The 19,700-nt window shown below is 46.2% G+C and overlaps 1 protein-coding gene across 1 annotated transcript; it reads left to right on the top strand.

Annotated features, from left to right (window-relative positions):
• The first annotated feature begins 10,198 nt into the window (after positions 1–10,198).
• PPP1R15B (protein phosphatase 1 regulatory subunit 15B) lies at positions 10,199–18,996 on the top strand. The gene is made up of 2 exons (XM_029069087.2): positions 10,199–12,361; positions 16,931–18,996. The coding sequence occupies exons 1-2, from the start codon at positions 10,538–10,540 to the stop codon at positions 17,123–17,125; spliced, it is 2,019 nt and encodes a 672-aa protein (XP_028924920.1). The 5' UTR covers positions 10,199–10,537; the 3' UTR covers positions 17,126–18,996.
• Positions 18,997–19,700: the final 704 nt, after the last annotated feature.

The raw sequence follows: 19,700 nt of genomic DNA, 5'->3' as shown, positions 1-19,700 counted from the left end.
CAGCTGCCCACAATCCAGTTGCTGTTTATCTCTGACAGGTGGCTTCTGGGGGTAGGTAAAGTAGACTGGCATTGTGCTGATCAATGAAAGAACAGCCTCTGGCATTGCCTGGGATGAGTTCTGGTGTCCTCCTTTTTTTTAATGGTATTTGTTAGTCACTACTATCCACCAGGCACTGTTCTAAGCACTATTGTAGATACAAGCTAATCAGGTTGGACACAGTGTCCCAGATGGTGCTCACATCTTTAATCTCCTATTTACAGATGAGGTAACTGAGGCACAGAGAAGTGAAGTGACTTGGTAATAATTGTGGTATTTGGTAAGTGCTTACTATGTGTCAGGGACTGTATTAAGTGCTGGGATGGATACAAAAAAATTGGATACAGTCCCCGTCCCACACGGGGCTCACAGTTTCAATCCCCATTTTACAGATGAGGTAACTGAAGCACAGAGAAGTAAAGCTAAGGACACACAGCAGACAACTGGCAGAGCTGGGATTAGAACCCATGACCTTCTGACTCCCAGGCCCGTGCTCTATTCACTATGCCATGCCGCTTCTTAAGGTCACATGGCAGAAAAGTGGGGGAGTCAGAATTAGAACTCAGGTCCGTCTGACTTCCAGATCCATGCTTCTTGAAATACCCACTATCTCCATCGAGCCCAGGAGGCTTGGATTTAATGCTCAGACCAATGAGAAGAGGGGCACCTTATAATAATAATTTTGTTAACCTTATGTAGATTCCACCTTTAGCTGACTGCCCCCAGCCCTGGGCGCTGAGAAGCAGCGTGGCTCAGTGGAAAGAGCCCAGACTTGGGAGTCAAAGGTCATGGGTTCGATTCCCGACTCTGCCACTTGTCAGCTGTGTGACTGTGGGCAAGTCACTTCACTTCTCTGGGCCTCAGTTCCCTCATCTGTAAAATGGGGATGAAGACTGTGAGCCTCTTGTGGGATAATCTGATGACCCTGTATCTCCTCCCACACTTAGAACAATGCTCTGCACATAGTAAGCGCTTAACAAATACCAACATTATTATTATTATCAGGTTGGGGAGGGGAGAGACAAGGGATTAAGACTGTGAGCCCCAAGTGGGACTGGGGACTGTGTCCAAACTGATTACCTTGTATCACCCCCAGCACTTAGAACAGTACTCTACTAATTTACTAATTTACCAAGTTAGTACACTCATCCTAACCTGACTGGATTACTGTGTCTGCCTCCTTTCTGACCTCCCAACCTCCTGCCTCTCCCCATTCCAGTCCATACTTCACTCTGCTGACTCCAGGCGCTTCGTATAGTGCTCTGCACACAGTAAGTGGTCAATAAATACGATGGAATGAATGAAACTTTTGAATAGTAATAATAATGATGGCATTTGTTAAGCGCTTACTATGTGCCTTACTATGTGCCAAGCACTGTTCTAAGCGCTGGGGTAGATACAACATGATCAGGTTATCCCACGTGGGGCTCACAGTCTTCATCCCCATGTTATAGATGAGGTAACAGGCCCAGAGAAGTGAAGTGACTTGCCCACAGTCACTTGACGGAATGACAGAAACCTTCAGAGCATGTCACACTCCTCTTCAAAAATCTCCAGTGGTTGCCTATCCACCTCTCTATCAAACAAAAACTCCTCACTTTTGGCTTCAAAGCTCTCCATCACCTTGCCCCTTCTTACCTCAGCTCCCTTCTCTCCTTTTACATCCCCGACCACACACTCCGCTCCTCTGGTGCTCACCTTCTCACTGGGCCTCGATCTCTCCTGTCCCGCCTTCTACCTCTGGCCTGGAATGCCCTCCCTCCTCAAATCCGCCAAACAATCACTCTTCCCCCCTTCAAAGCCCTATTGAAGGCACATCTTCTCCAAGAGGCTTTCCCGGACTAAACCCTCCTTTTCCTCAGCTCCCCCCTTCTGCCTCACCTCAACTCACTCCCTTTGCTCTTCCCCCCGCCCCACAGAACTCATGTATATATGTATATATCTATAATTCTATTTATTATTAATAATAGTATTTGTTAAGCGCTAACTATGTGCCAAGCACTGTTCTAAGCACTGAGGTAGATACAAGGTATTCAGATTGTCCCGCGAGGGACTCACCGTCTTAATCCCTATTTTACAGATGAGGTAACAGGCATAGAGAAGTTAAGTGATTTGCCTAAAGTTGCACAGCTGACGAGTAGAGGAGCCGGAATTAGAACCCACCACCTCTGACTCCCAAGCCCGTGCTCTTTCCCCTAAGGCGTGCTGCTTCTCTTAATTTCTCTTAATTTAATTCTATTTATTTATATTGATGCCTGTTTACTCCGTAAACCCAGTGTAGGCGGGGATTTTCTCTTTCAATAAAGAGATGAATTGTACTTTCCAAGCGCTTAGTTCAGTGCTCTGCATCTAGTAAGTGCTCATCAATAAATATGACTGAATGAATGAACGGTACTTAGTACATAATAATGCCAGTATTTAAGTGCTTACTATATGCCAGGCACTGTACTAAGCATTGGGATGAACACAAGCAAATCGAGTTGGACACAGTCCAACATGGGGCTCCCAATCTTAATCTGTAAAATGGGGATTAAGACTGTGAGCCCCATGTGGGATAATCTGATTACCTTGTATCTACCCCAGCGTTTAGAACAGTGCTTGGTGCATAGTAAGCGTTTAACAAGTAATAATAATAATGTTGGTATTTGTTAAGCGCTTAATATGTGTAGAGCACTGTTCCAAGCGCTGTAGATTTACAGGGTAATCAGGTTGTTCCACGTGAGGCTCACAGTCTTAATCCCCATTTTACAGATGAGATAACTGAGGCACAGAGAAGTTAAGTGACTTGCCCACAGTCACACAGCTGACAAGGGGCGGACTCGGGATTCGAATCCATGACCGCTGACTCCCAGGCCCGGGCTCTTTCCACTGAACCATGCTGCTTCTCACAAATACCATTATTATCATTATTATTATTAGTAACAATCCCCATTTTACAGATGATGTAACAGGCCCAGAGAAGGGAAGTGACTTGCCCAAGGTCACACAGCAGACAAGTGGCGGAGCCAGGATAGGACCTAGTAAGCGCTTGACAAATATCATTAAAAAAGCCAAAAAGGAAAGCACCAACGGGTTTGCATTTCGGAAACTTCCCCTGCATGCAGAAGAGCTCTGCACTTGGAAACGACATCTTCATCTTGGCAACCTCCCTTGTCTCCTGCCCCCTCCACGTGCTCCGGCAACGACGGCCGGGGGATTCCGAGAAAGGAAAGGAAGGGGGGCGGGGGCCTGCACATGCAGTTTGGCTATCTACTGGACTCCTCCGTGTTGGAGGAAGTACATTGGAAGGACGGAATTTTCAGGGGTCGTTGACGTCATGGGGCATTTCCAGCCAGCGCAGGACCGACTCTTATGGGGAATCCCCCTATCATTTGAAATGAAAGCACCCCCGTAAGTGCTTAGTACAGTGCTCTGCACACAGTAGACACTCAGTAAGTGGCTAGAGCCCAGGCTTGGGAGTCAGAAGGTCATGGGTTCTAATGCCCAGCCCCATCACTTGTCTGCTGTGTGACCTTGGGCAAGTCACTTAGCTTCTCTGTGCCTTAGTTCATCTGTACAACGAGCATGAATAATAATGGTATTTGTTAAGCGCTTACTATGTGCCAAGCACTGTTCTAAGTGCTTGGTTAGGTACAAGGTAATCAGGTTGTCCCACCTGGGGCTCACAATCTTCACCCCCATTTTGCAGATGAGGTAACTGAGGCCCAGAGAAGTGAAGTGACTTGCCCAAAGTCACACAGCTGACAAGTGACGGAGCTGGGATTAAGCATGTGGGACAGTGACTGTGCCCAACCTGGTTATCGTATATCTACCCCAGTGCTTAGAACAGTGCCTGGCACATAGTAAGTGCCTAACAATTATCATGATTATTAGGAAAGCAGCATGGTGTAGGGGATAGAGCACGGGCCTGGGAGTCAGAGGGTCATGGCTTCTAATCCTGACTCTGCCACTTGTCTGCTGTGTGGCCTTAGGCAAGTCAGTTGACTTCTCTGTGTCTCAGTTACCGCATCTGTAAAATGGGAAATAAGACTGTGAGCCTTAAATGAGACAGGGACTATGTCCAACCCAATTTGCTTGTATCTATCCCAGTGCTTAGTACAGTGCTTGGCAAAAAGTAAGCACTTAACAAATTCCATTATTAATAATAATAAATTCCACAATTATTATTATGATTGATTGAGACCTGATTTCAATCAATTGATCATATTTATTGAGCACTTATTGTTTGCAGAGCACTGTACTAAGCACTTGGGAGAGTACAATATAACAAAGTTGGGCGACACATTCCCTGCCCATAACAATCTTACAGTCCAGAGGGGAATATTTGCCTGTGTCAGATGCCTTATCTATGAAATTTCCCCACTGCGGTGAAGTGCTTAGTGTCCTCAAGCCTGTCAAAGAGTATTCCCTCTGCCTGGAAAAGCTTTTGATGCTTATAATCTTTCTCCATGAATCAAAACAATAATAATAATAATTGTTAGGCTCTTATTATTTGTCAAGCACCCTTTCATTCAATTCTATCATATTTATTGAGCACTTACTGTGTGCAGAGCACTGTACTAAGCGCTTGGGAAGTATAATTCAGCAACAGTTCAGCAGCTCTTCTAAGAGCTAGGGTAAATACAAAATAATCAGGTCCCACGTGTGACTCACAGTGTTACTAGGAGGGAGCACAGGTATTGAATCCCTATTTTGTCAAAGGGAGAACTGCGGCACAGAGAAGTTAAGAGATTTGCCCGAGTTCACACAACAGACCGGATTAGAACCCAGGTCCTCTGACTCCCAGGTCTGGGCTTTATCCACTTTGCCATGCTGCTTCTCTAAATACTGGATTTTCCTTTATCCCTGGTTCTCTGCAGCTGCCAACAAAAGGATACAGTGTTAATGACTTTGTAGGGGTGATGAGACTTTGGGAGCAACCTGTATTTATGCTGCTAAATTAAAACTCTGGCTCTCAGTGTACTCTAGAAACCAGTTAGGGAGCCTAATAGAACCGAATAAACTCTGCCTCCCTAGTCCTGTTATTCTGGGGATTTCATGAGCCAATGTCTAACAGGAATCTTAGTGTTGCCTGGAAACAGGTCCTGAGCTGAGTGGGTTCAGGATGCTGAGGAGGATGTGGAGGAAGGGACAAGGAAATGAGGGACAGGCCACTGAAAATCCTGTGAACCATAGAGAATTTTCACTACCTAATGATTTTTAGAAATTATTTGCAAAAGGAGCGTGACCTGAGAGTGCCTTTGGCTGTCAAAGAGACAGAATTCACCTAGTGTGTCTCCCTTTCCCAGCTAAAATCATTTTTCAGCTGTACCCTGGGCCCCAGACTTCAGTTTCCAGGATATATTTAAAATATACAGATCATTAAACTAGAGCACAGTTCCCTTAGGACAAAAAATATAGGTCATTTACCTAGTTCATTTCAGTTTGGCCTTACTAAATAGCACAATCAGAAGGATCTTTCCCGCTCCTAACATATGCTTTTAGAGCACCCTTATGATCCCCATTTAGCGATTTTATACCAGGGCTGATGTGTTTGTTGCCCTGGTCAAGGACATCTTGCATTTCCTCTCCTGCTTGCCCCTTGGGGCCATGGCAGCCGGGTCCTTATCACTGTGTACAGAGCTGCCCTGCTTCCAGAGTCCAGCTGATAGCAGCTGGGGAGAGCTCATTCAGCACAATCTGAATGATGGTATGAAGCATTTTAAGTCCTTATATTGGTTTTCATAGCTGTGGTGTTTCAGGCACTTCCTAGATTCCCTAAATGGAGAAATCAAGTGAAGTTGAGTAAGGAGGGGTTAGTGATTCTCCTCATGTTGCCAATGGGTAAACTGAAGCAAAATTTACGCTTCAACTCCATGAATTGGTGTCATCACTTCCATAACTCTCCCTGCTCACTGTTCATTTCCTCAGTGAAGTCTCTAAATAATTTTGATGTAAACAAACAAACCCAAAATGAACTCATAAACAAATACAAGGAGACAACAAGGAGACAGCCAAAATACCCTAATGCCCAAATACCAAATATCAAAATGCTCAAAAGGTAAGAGGTCTGTGATTGTTGGATTTCTTTAGGTTGTGTCCTCTCTGGGAGCACAAACCCTACTCCTGGATGCTTCAATGCTTATCTATGAAAAGCCTGTCATTTTAAGGATGATACATCACTGATGGTGAAATTCACCACTGGGTGCTTGGGGGACTGAGGAGGTCAATGAGGAACACACAGTCCCTGACCACTGTGCTGTTTGTTGTTTGCAGCTCTTTCACTTTTGCCGACTCCACAGGCAACTCTATGAATTGACAATACCCCACTGAGTCAAACCAGATACTCAGCTGAGAAGGAAGCAAATGGAAAAATCTGGGACCTTTAAGGTTCATCTGGACCCTGAGGCCCATCCCTGATCCACTAACTCATTCTTCCTCAGTGCCTGTTTCTCTCTGTGTGGAATGATGGGGTTAATATGAGTCAAAAGCAATTGCTGAAAAACAGAATGAGTCCATTCCAACCTGGGGAACTCACTGGCCTCTCCCTGGTTGTGGATCTGAAAAAAGGGAATCACACCTAGGAAAATGAGTCATGTTTCATTTTGTAATTATTGACTCACCGCAGGAGAAATACTCAAGTGCAGTCTTGAATACCTTGCCTTTTTAATAAAAGTACCACCTGAATTATATGCCGCTAAAACCCAATTTCCCATTCTATTGAACATCACATTGGTGAAACCCCCCATTCCCTCTTATTATAGCATGTAAACACACACTTGCAATTATTATATATTTATTAAGTGCTTTCTATGGGTTAAGCAGTCATTCAGTTAATGGCATTTATTGAGCACATACCGTGCTCAGAGCATTGTACTTAGCATTTGGGAAAATACATAGAGTTGGTAGACATGATTCCCTTCCCTCAAGGGGTTTACAATCTACGGTCACTGTAGTAAACACTGGGTTAGATATTTTTAAGGTGTTTGTTAAGCACTTACTCTGTGCCAGGCACTGTACAAAGCGCTGGGGGCAGGTAGAAGCTAATCAGGTTGGACACAGTCCCTGTCCCACATGACGCTCACAGCCTTAATCCCCATTTTACAGATGAGGTCACTGAGGCACAGAGAAGTGAAGTGACTCATCCATGGTCACACAGAGACAACTGGCAGAGCCGGGATTACAAAAGGGAAAAAGAGAAGTGATGGTAGGAGGGGGCAAGGTGATATTCATTTATTCATTCAATCGGATTTATTGAGCATTTACTGTGTAATCCCATAATCTCTGACTCCGAGGCTCGTGCTCGATCAGCTAGACCATGCTGCTTCTCTATTAATCAATCAATTAAACACTTACTGTGACCGTATTAAACTCTTGGGAGAGTACAATATAATAATAATGGTATTTGTTAAGCGCTTACTATGTGTTCTAAGCGCTACGAGATAATCAGGTTGTCCCACGTAGGGCTCCCAGTCTTAATCCCCATTTTACAGATAGGGCAATTGAGGCACAGAGAAGCTAAGTGACTTGCCCAAAGTCACACAGCTAACAAATGGCGGAGCTGGGATTAGAACCCACGACTTCTGACTCTCAAGCCCGCGCTCTAACAATATAGCAGACACATTTCCTGCCCACAATGAGTGTACAGTCTAGAGGGGGAGACAGACATGGATATGGATAGCTGTGGAACTGGAGGGGGGTGATGACTAAAGGGAGAAAATCAGGTCACAGAGTAGGGAGTGGAAGAAAAAGAAAAGAGGGCTTAGTCAGGGAAGGCGTCTTGGAGGAAGTGCGCCTTCAATAAGGCTTTGACCATGGGGAGATAATTGTCGGATATGAAGAGTGAGAGCGTTCCAGGCCAGAGGCAGGACGTGGCTGAGAGGTCGCTGGCGAGATGGATGAGATCAAAGTACCCTGAGTAGGTTGGCATTAGAGGACTGAAGTGTACCCGCTGAGCTGCAGTTAGCTTTCCTTCATTCATTCAATCGTAATTATTGAGCGCTTACTGTGTGCGAAGCACTGTACTAAGCTCTTGGAAAGTACAATTCGGCAACAGATAGAGACAATCCCTGCCCACATCCGACTCTAGAAGGGGGGAGTCAGACATCAAAACCAGTAAACAGGCATCAATAGCATCAATATGAACTAATAGAATGAGACAAATATAATTATAAATATGTACATATATACATGCAAGTGCTGCGGGCGGGGAGGGGTAGAGCAGAGGGAGGGAATGGGGACGATGGGGAGGGGAGGGGGAGCAGAGGAAAAGGGGGGCTTAGTCCGGGAAGGCCTCCTGGAGGTGAGCTTTTAGTAGGGCTTTAATAGTACTAGTTTGGTGGAGGTGAGGAGGGAAGGCATTCCAGGCCAGAGGTAGGACATGGTCCAAGGATTGATGGTGGGACAGGGGAGAACGAGGCCCAGTGAGAAGGTTAGCACCAGAGGAGGAGAGGAGCGTGCGGGCTGTGAGCCCGTTGCTGGGTAGGGATTGTCTCTATCTGTTGCCGAATTGTACTTTCCAGGTGCTTAGTACAGTGCCCTGCACACAGTCAGCGCTCAATAAATACGATTGAATGAATGAACGAATGCGGGCTGGGATGGAGAAGGCCAAAAGGGAAGTGATGGTAGGAGGGGGCAAGGTGATATTCATTCATTTATTCATTCAATCGGATTTACTGAGCACTTACTGTGTGCAGAGCACTGTACTAAGCGATTGGAATGTACAATTTGGCAACAGATAATAATAATAACAACGGTATTTGTTATGCCTGCTGGCTGAATTCATTCATTCATTCACTCAGTCGTATTTATTGACCGCTTACTGTGTGCAGAGCACTGTACTAAGCACTTGGAATGTACAATTTGGCAACAGATAATAATAATAATGGTATTTGTTATGCCTGGTGGCTACATCCATTCATTAGTACAGTGCTCTGCACACAGTAAGTGCTCTGCAAATAGTAAGCGGTCAATAAATGTGACTAAATGAATGAATTAATCCAGCCACCAGGCATAACAAAAACCATTATTATTATTATTATCTGTTGCTGAATTGTACACTCCAAGTGCTTAGTACAGTGCTCTGCACATAGTAAGCACTCAATAAATGCCACTGAATAAATGTAGCCACCAGGCATAACAAATACCATTATTATTATTATTATCTGTTGCCAAACTGTACATTCCAAGTGCCTAGTGCAGTGCTCTGCACATAGTAAGCGCTCAGTAAATACGACTGAATGAATGTAGCCACCAGGCATAACAAATACCATTATTATCTGTTGCCAAATTGTCCATTCCAAGTCCCTAGTACAGTGCTCTGCACATAGTAAGCGCTCAATAAATACCACTGAGTAAATGTAGCCACCAGGCATAACAAAAACCATTATTACTATTTTTATCTGTTGCCGAATTGTCCATTCCAAGTGCTTAGTGCAGTGCTCTGCACATAGTAAAGCACTCAATAAATACGACTGAATGAATGTAGCCACCAGGCATAACAAAAACCATTATTATTATTATTATTATCTGTTGCCAAATTGTCCATTCCAAGTGCTTAGTAAAGTGCTCTGTACAGTACAATTGGGTGAATGGAGGAAGGAAGGAAGGAAGGAAGGGAGGAAGGGAGGAAGAGAGGAAGGGAGGAAGGAAGGAAGGAAGGAAGGAAGGAAGGAAGGGAGGGAGGGAGGGAGGAAAGGGGGAAGGGGGGAGGGAGGGAGGGAGGAAAGAGTGATTGAAAGAATGAATGAGCGAATGAATGAATGAGTGAGTGAATGAATGAGTGAGTGAATGAGTGAGTGAATGAATGAATGAGTGAGTGAATGAATGAGCGAATGAATGAGTGAGTGAGTGAATGAATGAGTGAGTGAATGAGTGAGTGAATGAATGAGTGAATGAATGAGTGAATGAATGGATGGATGAATGAATGATTGAATGAATGAATGCAGCCAGCCTGCCCTTTCCCCCAACGGACGGGCGGTCTCCTTGGAGACGGCGACGAGGCTTCTGCGCCTGCGCGTCCCCCGGGCTGATGCAATCGCCCCGCGCGCCGGCGAAGCCGAGGGGCGGGGCGAGGGGAGACGAGTCGACGCGATACCCGAAGAGGCCGCTAGGGGGTGGGAGGGGGCCGATCTGCGAGCAGCCGGAAGTGGCGGAGGCCCCGCCCTGTCTCCCCTTTGGGGGAGGCTGTCGCCGCCATTTTGCGTTGCCCTCTGCCCCCGCCGTCATTCCCCACCCGACGCTCCGGCCTTCGGCTCCCGGCCCGTGGTGGTGGGGCCTTCGCCGTCTTGAGGTGTGCCCCGTCCCTTCCAGGATGGGTGTGTCTGCAGCCCGCTCGTCCTCCTCCGCGCCTTCGGGACCCAGAGAGGCCGTCAGCCGCCGCCGCCCGGCCCCGTGGCTCCCCCTTAGGCCCGGGGCCCGACCCCCGGCTCCGCCGCTCGCCGAGGCCGAGTAGACCCCGCCCCGGTCTTGGAGGAGCCCGAGAGAGAGACGTCCCCGCTGCCGGCGTGCTTCCCCGACGATGGATCCGGGAGCGGAGGGCCCCGGGGGCCGGCTGGTCCCCCCGGCCCGGGCCTGGTTCCTCCTGCCCCTGCCGGGCCCCGCCGCCCCGCAGCCCGAAGCTCGGCCCAGCGCTTGGCAGAAGCTCCGCTCCCACCTCCCCGCGCCCCTCCCGGGCGTCCTGCAGAAGCTGCTGCTGTGGGGGCAGCTTCTGATGGGGACCATCCCCGCCAGCTGGCTGGAGCTGGCCCGCCGCAGCCCCGCCTGGAGAGCGCTCAGCAGAGGACGCGACCACCCGGCCGGTCCTTCGGCGCCGAGGCCGCTGTCCGCCCCCGCTGAGCCTCCCTCCCTGACCTGGCTGGAGGAGGAACTCTTCTGGCAGTGGGGCTCCCAGGGCCTGGAATCGGAACTGAAGGGCAAGGGCAGCCTCTGGGACTCGGCGGCGGGGACCCTGCTCGTGGAGCATCGGCTGTGGGGCGTCCACCTGCTGCCAAGCGACCTCCACCCCCGGCGGTGCTCGGACAAGGAGCCGGGGAGGGTCGGCGTCCAGCCCCTGGACCATTTCAAAGGGGTCTCCTGCCTGTGGAGCCCCCCCGGCCTGGACTGCCTTCCCGGGCTGGAGCTTGGCCCCCCAAACCGGTGCGAAGGTGGGGACCTGGTGGAGGTCCAGTCACTCCAGGTGGAGGGCGGCCCGGCTGCAGACCAGGGCCCCCAGCCCCTGAGTGCAGAATGTGCCAGCTCCAGCTCCGTTTCTCCCCGATCGAGAGAGGGGCTGCCGGAGATCCACCACCTCCGCATGAAACGCCTGGAGTTCCTGCAGCAGGCCAGCAAGGGCCAGGCCCTCCCTACCCCCGAGCAGGATCACGGATACCACAGTCTGGAGGAGGAGCACCACCTGCTCCGCATTGACCTGAGCCAAGCCTTGAACTCCGAACAGCGCAGAGAGAGCCCCAAACCTGTGCAGCAGGTCCCCCCGCCCCAGCCCGCCCTCGGAGGCGCCCCGCATCCCACGGAGCCTGACACTGGCTTGCTTATCCCGGAGATCCCTCTTTCCCTGGAATTCCAGGGCTGTCCAGAAACTGGACCGGCCCGTGATGTGCCCGGAGAAGGGGCGACCCCAAAGGATCAAGCCGACGACAGCCCCGAGATTGGTGACCCCCTTCCGACTGCGGCGAGGCCGGCGTGCAGCAATAAACTAATCGATTATATTTTGGGGGGCGCCTCAAGCGATCAGGAGTCGGGGTCCAGTTCCGAGGGCGAGGATTGGGATGAGGAAGAGGAGGATGCTGGATTTGATAGCGATGAGCCCCCCACGGAACCAGGCCCCGGGCAACGGGACTCAGTCCTCTGGAGGTCCTTCTGCAGGGTAGAAGATCCCTATAATCCCCAAAACTTTACAGCAACCATGCAGACCTCTTTGAGAACCGTGAGTGAGGACCCTTCCGATTCGGAGAAGGAGCTGGCCGACAGGTCTGATGCGGAGGATTCACCCTGGACCGAAAGCTCCTCTGATTCCCAAAGCTCCGAGGCAGACGATGATAGTGATGACGATGGGGACTCCAGTGCGGATGAAGCAGAGAATTTAAAACTGTGGAACTCGTTCAATAATTCAGACGACCCTTACAATCCCTTCAATTTTAAGGCCCCGTTCCAGACTGCTGGGAAAAAAGGCAGAGAGAAATGTGACTCCACCGGGCAGGCCGGGTCCAAGGTGGCCAGCTGTCAGAGTCGTGCCTTACTAACTTGTCAGGTGCAGCTGCTCAGGAGCCACGAGGGGGGACTTAAAAATCTGGCCCAACACGGGATCCGCTCTGGAGATGGGCAAGTACACACCAGAAGAAAAAAGGTAAATATATGTGGTGGTTATAATATCATTATTAATCATGATGATGGTATTTGTTAAGCACTTACTATGTGCTGAGCACTGAGCACAGGGTATTCAGGTTGTCCCTCGTGGGGCTCACACTTTTAATTCCCATTTTACAGATGAGGTAACTGAGGCACAGAGAAGTGACTTGCCCAAGGTCACCCAGCAGAGAAGTGGCAGAGTTGGGATGAGAACCCACATCCTCTGACTCCCAAGCTCTTGCTCTTTCCACTCAACCACGCTGCTTCTCCATTGATGAACTCGGATCACGAGTTTGGGGGAACGTTTTAATGCCTAGAGTTGGATTTAGGATTACTCCAATCACGGGTACTCGTTGGATTATCCTACCAACACAGCAATGCAAAATAAAGCAACTCATAATGATCAACTTGGATTTCAGGGTGACTCATCACTGCTGTCATTTTAGAATTGGGGACCTGGAAATCACAACATTCTTTTGGCCGTGGCTCACTAATGAGCAAATTTAGCAGTCACCTTAGTAGGTGACAGATAAAAAAAAAATTCTTAATACATTTCAGAGGGGCCTTGAGTGTTCACTAAACTATTTTCATTCATCCAGTCGTATTTATTGAGTGCTTAATGTGTGCAGAGCACTGTCCTAAGCGCTTGGAAAGTACAATTCTGCAACAGAGACAATCTCCACCCAACCACGGGCTCACAGTCTAGAAGGGGGGGAGACAGACAAAATAGGTAAACAGGTGTCAGTAGCATCAATATAAATAGAAGTATAGATATGTACACATCATTAATTAAATAGAATAATAAATGTGTACATATGTACACAAGTGCTGTGGGGCGGAGAGGAGGGTAGGGCGAAGGGAGGGCTCAGTCTGGGAAGGTCTCCTGGAGGAGGTGAGGTCTCAGGAGGGTTTTGAAGGGAAGAGAGCTAGTTTGGTGGAGATGAGGAGGGAGGGCATTCCAGGACAGAAATAGGACATGGGCTCTGGGGGGGGTCGACTGTGGGACAGGGAAGAAGGAGGTTAGTGGCAGAGGAGTGAAGAGTGGGCTGGAGAAGGAGAGAAGGGAGGTGAGGTAGGAGGGGGCCAAGGGATGGAGAGATTTGAAGCCAAGAGAGAGGAGTTTTTGCCTCATGCGAAGGTTGATAGGCAACCACTGGAGGTTTTTGAGGAGGGGAGTGACATGTCCAGAGCGTTTCCCTAGAAGGATAATCCGAGCATCAGAGTGAAGTAGAGACTGAAATGGGGAGAGAGAGGAGATTGGGAGATTAGAAAAGAGGCTGATGCAGTAATCCAGTCGGGATATAATGAGAGATTGTACCTACAAGGTAGCGGTTTGGATGGAATTCTCGAGTGTTTATATAATGAGTTAATTTTTAATTTTGGTAGGTACTGCGAAAATCACATTATTTGCCCTATGGAAAATTCCCGGGTATCCCACGTGTAGCTTTTGAAAGGTGCTATTTAAGTGCAGTGTGGAAAAGCACATGAAACACTTCTGCTTTCACCGTTTCTGGGAAATTCTTCAGAGCACCACTAAAGGGTGGCTCCCCGCTTTGACCATATTGGGATTTTTGTGACTGATTCATTTTCAGTTTGGAGGTCAAATGTGCTGCTCTGTTTAATTTGGGCACTGAAAATCAAACCCTCGGCATTACCCGTAATGTCTCAGTTCATTTTCATTTGGTTTAGAACTCTTAGACATGTCCATCCTTACTCAGAATTAGGAAGGAGTTCCCAAGCTCAGGAAGTTTGAGTGTTACGTATCATGTCCACATAGTTTAAATGGATGGAATCCACCTTCCCCCCCCCAAGAACCAAAGAAACATAGATTAAAAAAAAAAAAGCGCCAGGAATTACAGAGCACCTTTTAGTTAGTTCTTTAATTTGGAATGCTTTTATAGCTGTTGGTGAATGTGAACCTGTATATTGTCCTTTTGTAATTTAATGAGGACTGAGTCAACACCCATGGAGTTGTATATTTTTCTTTCCCTGTTCGGGGTTTAGACTGAGACTGAGTGCATCCTGGAGTTTGGCCTCAGCCCAGATTTTTTTGAAGACTTGAAATTAAGAATGCTTTTGTAGTGCACTGGAACTTCTGTATTATGTTGTTATATTGGTTCTGATTGGGTGCTCGCACCTTGGCTATAATGAACTAGAGCCACTGAGAGTTCACTAAACACTGTTAGAGCAAGAAATTTCAGTATAATGCCTTAAAGATAAATAGCCTAGTGGCTTGTGTAAAGAATGAAGACCATCTTAACTTTCATTTGCAGTCAGTATTTCTTTCGAGTAATTTGAAACCCCCTGTGTAAACTTTCCTAGTGATACTGTAAAGGAATAATGATTCGGAGCAATATTTGACTTGGTATTACAATACCTGATAATTGTACTCCAGAGGTATCTTAGAGTGATGAAAAAGGAATGAAAGTGTTGGATCTCGGTGGAATTGGCTGATGTAACTATTGGTTGTTTAAAAGAAGAAATTCACTGAGTCACGATTTGAAGACTAGAGAACTGGTGACTAAGCAGATACTAAGAAAGACCTTGGACTCAACTGAATTTCATCTGAATGTGATCAATCAATTTTATTTCTTGAGTGCTTACTGTGTGCAGAGCACTGTACTAAGCGCTTGGGAAAGTACAATACAGCAGAGTTGGCAGATACATTCCCTGCCCACAACATACTCACAGTCTAGAGGATGACTAGTAATAATGACTAGTAATTTGGAGTTTTCTGGGGTTTTTTTGTAGTATTTGTTATGCGCTTATTATATGCCAGGCACTGTACATATCGCGGGGGCAGAGACAACATAATCAGGTTGGGCACAGCCCATATCCCACATGGGGCTCCCAGTCTTAATCCCCATTTTACAGATAAGGTAAACTAGGCACGGAGAAGTTAATTGACAAATTAAGTGGCAAAGCCAGGACTGGAACCCAGGTCCTTCTGACGCCTAGGCCTATTCTGCATCTACTAGGTCACAGTACTTGTTCAAGTGATTGTAAATGGAATGGCAAAAGGGACACTTGTTCATTAATCGCAAATTATTTTGTAATACATTAGCCCCGCTGTTAGATTAACAAATGCATCATGCTTGCATATTTTATGATGCTTCGACATAATGAACATTCAGACTGATTTGGGGGATAGCATCACTTTACCATAGACTTTTCTAGTGGTTGAAAATTATTATTTTAAGAGAATTATAACGTGATAGGCTATATCTACGACATCACACTTATTCTGGTATAGCTCTCAAAGCTACTCATCAGGTATTGCATATGTTTGGATCCCAGCAATGGAGCGTGTTGGGATCCTACTTGATAGAACTCATCTACAATGTAAAGTGAAGCCACGTAGAATGTTTGCAGATACTTTTAGAGGTTAATAGGTGAGCATCTTAGCTTCTGTCCTACCTTTTTTCCCAAGAAAATACTGAACTCTTTTGTGAAAATTATTTTTCATTTCAGTTGTCCCCCTACTGGAGCAAGAATTTTCCTCAAAACTTCAGCATCCTTGAAAACAAAAAAGTGGTCTAATTTAGATGTAATTGTATGTCACTTTGCCCAGTCATTTTCAATTAAATTTATCTTTACCCCAAATGGTCAGATTTTGTTGCCATTCAGTTTTTTTTTTCCACAGAATTTTGTATGGCGATATGTTTTGAAATGTTAAGTGATCGTGTCCAAGATATTTGGTCACTCTAAACTGAAGGCATTCTCAGAGTATGGCAAGTAAGGAAAAGGGTTCAGTGCCCTCTGCTCCCCCCCGGTCCACCTCCGCATGTGAGCGGAAGCTGTTTGAAGGCAGCTTAATCTCTGTAGAAGCCCATTAATCTGTACGGCATGGAGAGAAAAAGGATGTGAGGAGCAGGACTACATACTGGAAGGGGAGTCCATTATTGTGGGCTTACCGTGTAGGAGAAGCCGGCGACACTGTCCTGAACCTCATTCCAGGAAGTAGTTCTACCCCTGGAGACACCTTGCCCCACCCCACGCAGGACTAAGCCTGAGAGGTTGGGGTCGTGGGGGTCTTGCACCACCCAATTTGGCCCAACTTTAGGAATATTCTTAATCCTAATACCTTGGGTAACTGAGAGGGAGGAGTGGGGTTGCTGAGAATTGAAGGAATCTTCTCCAGCCTCAAAACAGAGAATAGGGCAATTTTAACTGCCCTCCATTTGGTCCACTACAATTCCAAAAATAATTTTAGTATTCCTCACTAGAGTCTTTTTCTCTGGTTCTCACCCATTTTCATTTCATAACAAGCCCCCAAAATAAAAGTAAAAATGGAAAACTAAGATTTTTGTAAAAGCTCAAAAGCCATATTTGGCTAAATGGAAGAATTAAAGTTTCATCCTACACATTGGCAGGATTTCTTTAAAGTAACCTTTTTAATAGGTCAGTTATATGGGTCCAGGTAATTTCGGATGAAGGAGCAGATGAGTGGGATAACAGGATACACGCCTGGGTTGCTGACCTTGATCCCAAGCTAAGGGAAGTTCATCCATGGCAAAAAGTATTTTCCGCCCCCAAGTGAATACTAAAATATTTCTGTTATTTGCAGGTGACTTTCCTCGAAGAAGTGACCGAGTATTATATAAGTAGCGATGAAGATCGCAAAGGACCTTGGGAGGAACTGGCCCGGGATGGATGCCGCTTCCAGAAGCGGATTCAAGAAACGGAGGATGCTATTGGGTACTGCTTGACATTTGAGCACAGACAGAGAATATTTAACAGACTCCAGGAAGCATGCTACTAAAGGGTTCCCATCTTCTAGCACCTTGAAGATGATCTGGTGTCCTTCTTGCTTAAAGTTCAATATTATTGCCTCGTATGTGAGGCTCCTTTTTAAAAGCAGAAGTTGGCAGCTGCCTTTCGAGTGGCAAGGGGGACTGCAACTTGGATCCAGTGCCCCAATCCTGTGTTCCTCGGGAGCCACGAACCTACCTTGGAGTATCCACACTTTTTCTTGAGACAAGCCCTGCTCATTAACCGTGGGAGTGGTGTGTGCGTGTTTTCCTTCTTCCTTCCTTGAAAGTGTTTCTTTTCGGATATGAAGTTGAACTGTGGTTTGAATGCCTTTTGCTTTGTGGAGAGGAAGGGGGACCTTTTAAGTTGCAGATTTGCACTGTTTAAACTTATTTGAAGGGAGAAATGATATTTATAGGGTTCAAAGCCTATTTTCAGTTCTGATTTAAAGTATGCATACTGAGGATTTCAAGTTGCTTTTTTTTTTTTTAACACTCCCCCCCGCCCCCACTTACTGCTAAATTCCAACAAACAAGAAAATAAGTGTATGTTTGTGTCCTTTTCGATTGTGGCATTGCTTCTTATTTCATCTGTGGCTGTCTTATGCCTTTCTGGTGGAAAATCAGTCCTGCATATTGTTATCATTTATGTACCTGAATTTCATAAACTTGTTTTTCTTAACGACACTTTAGAATATTTTGATGTTGAAAACCTGGTGGATTTCAATAGTGCTTAGATGCAGTATTGGTATCTTCTTTTCAAGACAGATAAAATCCCACCATTTTAAAGGATTATCCAAAGCCTCTTTCCTTTAACCAGTTTCATGCAGGCTCTGAACAATAATTTGAACCCATTCTACTTTATTTGTGTGTGTCCTGTTGGTCATGTGTTCCTTTTGAAAGGTGGAAATCCTTTCATTTACCCTTTTATGCTTGCAAAGTGTCCAAGCAGTGGGAATCTCATCTCACAAACTTTTATTTTCTCTTAAACCTGGCAGAATTTTGCTGGGCAGATAGTGGGAGACTTGGCTGAGCAATTTGCCCGATTGCAAATACTCTTACAGAAACCAGTGTTAACATGCCTCAGCACTGTCACTTTGAAAACCATGTCAGGGTAACGCTGAACTTGGATCTGACCGTTTTGCATCGCCCTATTCCAGGGGCGAGAATGTAGGCTCCCTCTCCAGGTTTGTGTTCAGCGGATGTAATCCCCAAATCTACTTTAATAATTTCAGTACCGTCAGTTCTGCTTTAATAGAGTAGTAGTTGGGTTCCCGAAGTACCGTTTGTGATGGAAAAATCACACAGTTGTTCTCACATGTGCACTCAGCTGTTCCTGTTTGTGGATGGCATTCAACCTGGGTAGCCTGGCAGGGTGGGAAGATGGCTCTCTAATTCTTCAGTAGCATTCTCCAAATCACGTGGTGAAGACCTGTGTTAGACCAGAACTGACTGCGGGCAAGTGACAAAACGAGACGACGACTCAGGCAAAGGTTGAACTGGTAACGAACACCTATAAGTTTTAGTATCTTCTTAGTCCTAAGTTTACTTTTGTAACATAGCTGTTACAGTGGCCATTGGGCTTGGGTTCCTTTAGTCATGCAGGTGCATGCAGCTGCTGTGTAGGAGCCTAATACTTAAAAAGAAAGGTCAAAATCCACCCGCCATACTCATGGAACTGAACGGAAAGTCACGTTTTTCGCACCAAGACCACTTTTTACCGTTGGCGTGAGGTAGCAGATCATTCCATCGGAAACTAGGGGATGGGACGAGGCCTTCAAGGTTTTACTACCTCAGCCTGTAATCTATCTGGTCACTACCTTATTTCTATCCCAGCTTGCTCCAAGAACTGCCTCTAGGGTTAAAAAAAAAAAAAGCTAAACAGAACTTCCACACTAAGAATATAGTATCTTAAATAGACTTTACTTTCTTATCTTTGGAGGAGAGAGGAAAATCGTTACTCATTTTTTTTCTTTTAAGTGCACAACCCTAAGTTTTTGCCTTGGCAAGGACAAACTAGTTTTAGGGAACACTGTGGTAGCAAATAGAAGATTTAGTGCACAAAATAAAGCTGTTGGCTGACATAGTAACAACAGTAAAGCAAGCTAATTTAAATATATATATATATATATATATATATATATATATATATATATATATATTTCAGTGACTGTGGGCCACCAAGAGATCATTTGTCCAGATTTTTGTTATTCAAATGCATTCGTGTTGAGTCAGAAGGAAACCAAAGGTGACCTTTCTTCCCATGATTAACTTGTGCTGATGAAATCCCAGCACAACTCCTGTGTTTTCGGAAGGTTGGGACCATCCCTGCTTTCATCAGCTTTGACACAATATTCACTTGGGGTGTTTTCCATTCGAACTTTCCATCCTGGAGGAAGAAGTGAGAAATGTCACCAATTACCTTCCTCTTTGAGAGAACTGGGGAGGGAGCTTAGTTTAGAGTTTGGTAGAAGAAACCCAGTAAAGAAACCGCGTTCACTTTAGCTCTTGAAATCATCAAGGCATGCCCTGGAAAGTAAAATCTTGGTGGTTCACTTCTGAGTTATACAACTGCAAAAACTTCAA

Source organism: Ornithorhynchus anatinus, chromosome 7 (genome assembly GCF_004115215.2).
Source record: "Ornithorhynchus anatinus isolate Pmale09 chromosome 7, mOrnAna1.pri.v4, whole genome shotgun sequence".
Taxonomy (NCBI): domain Eukaryota; kingdom Metazoa; phylum Chordata; class Mammalia; order Monotremata; family Ornithorhynchidae; genus Ornithorhynchus; species Ornithorhynchus anatinus.
The sequence above is the reverse complement of the archived record's forward strand: the minus strand, read 5'-3'. Positions and strand labels throughout refer to the sequence as shown.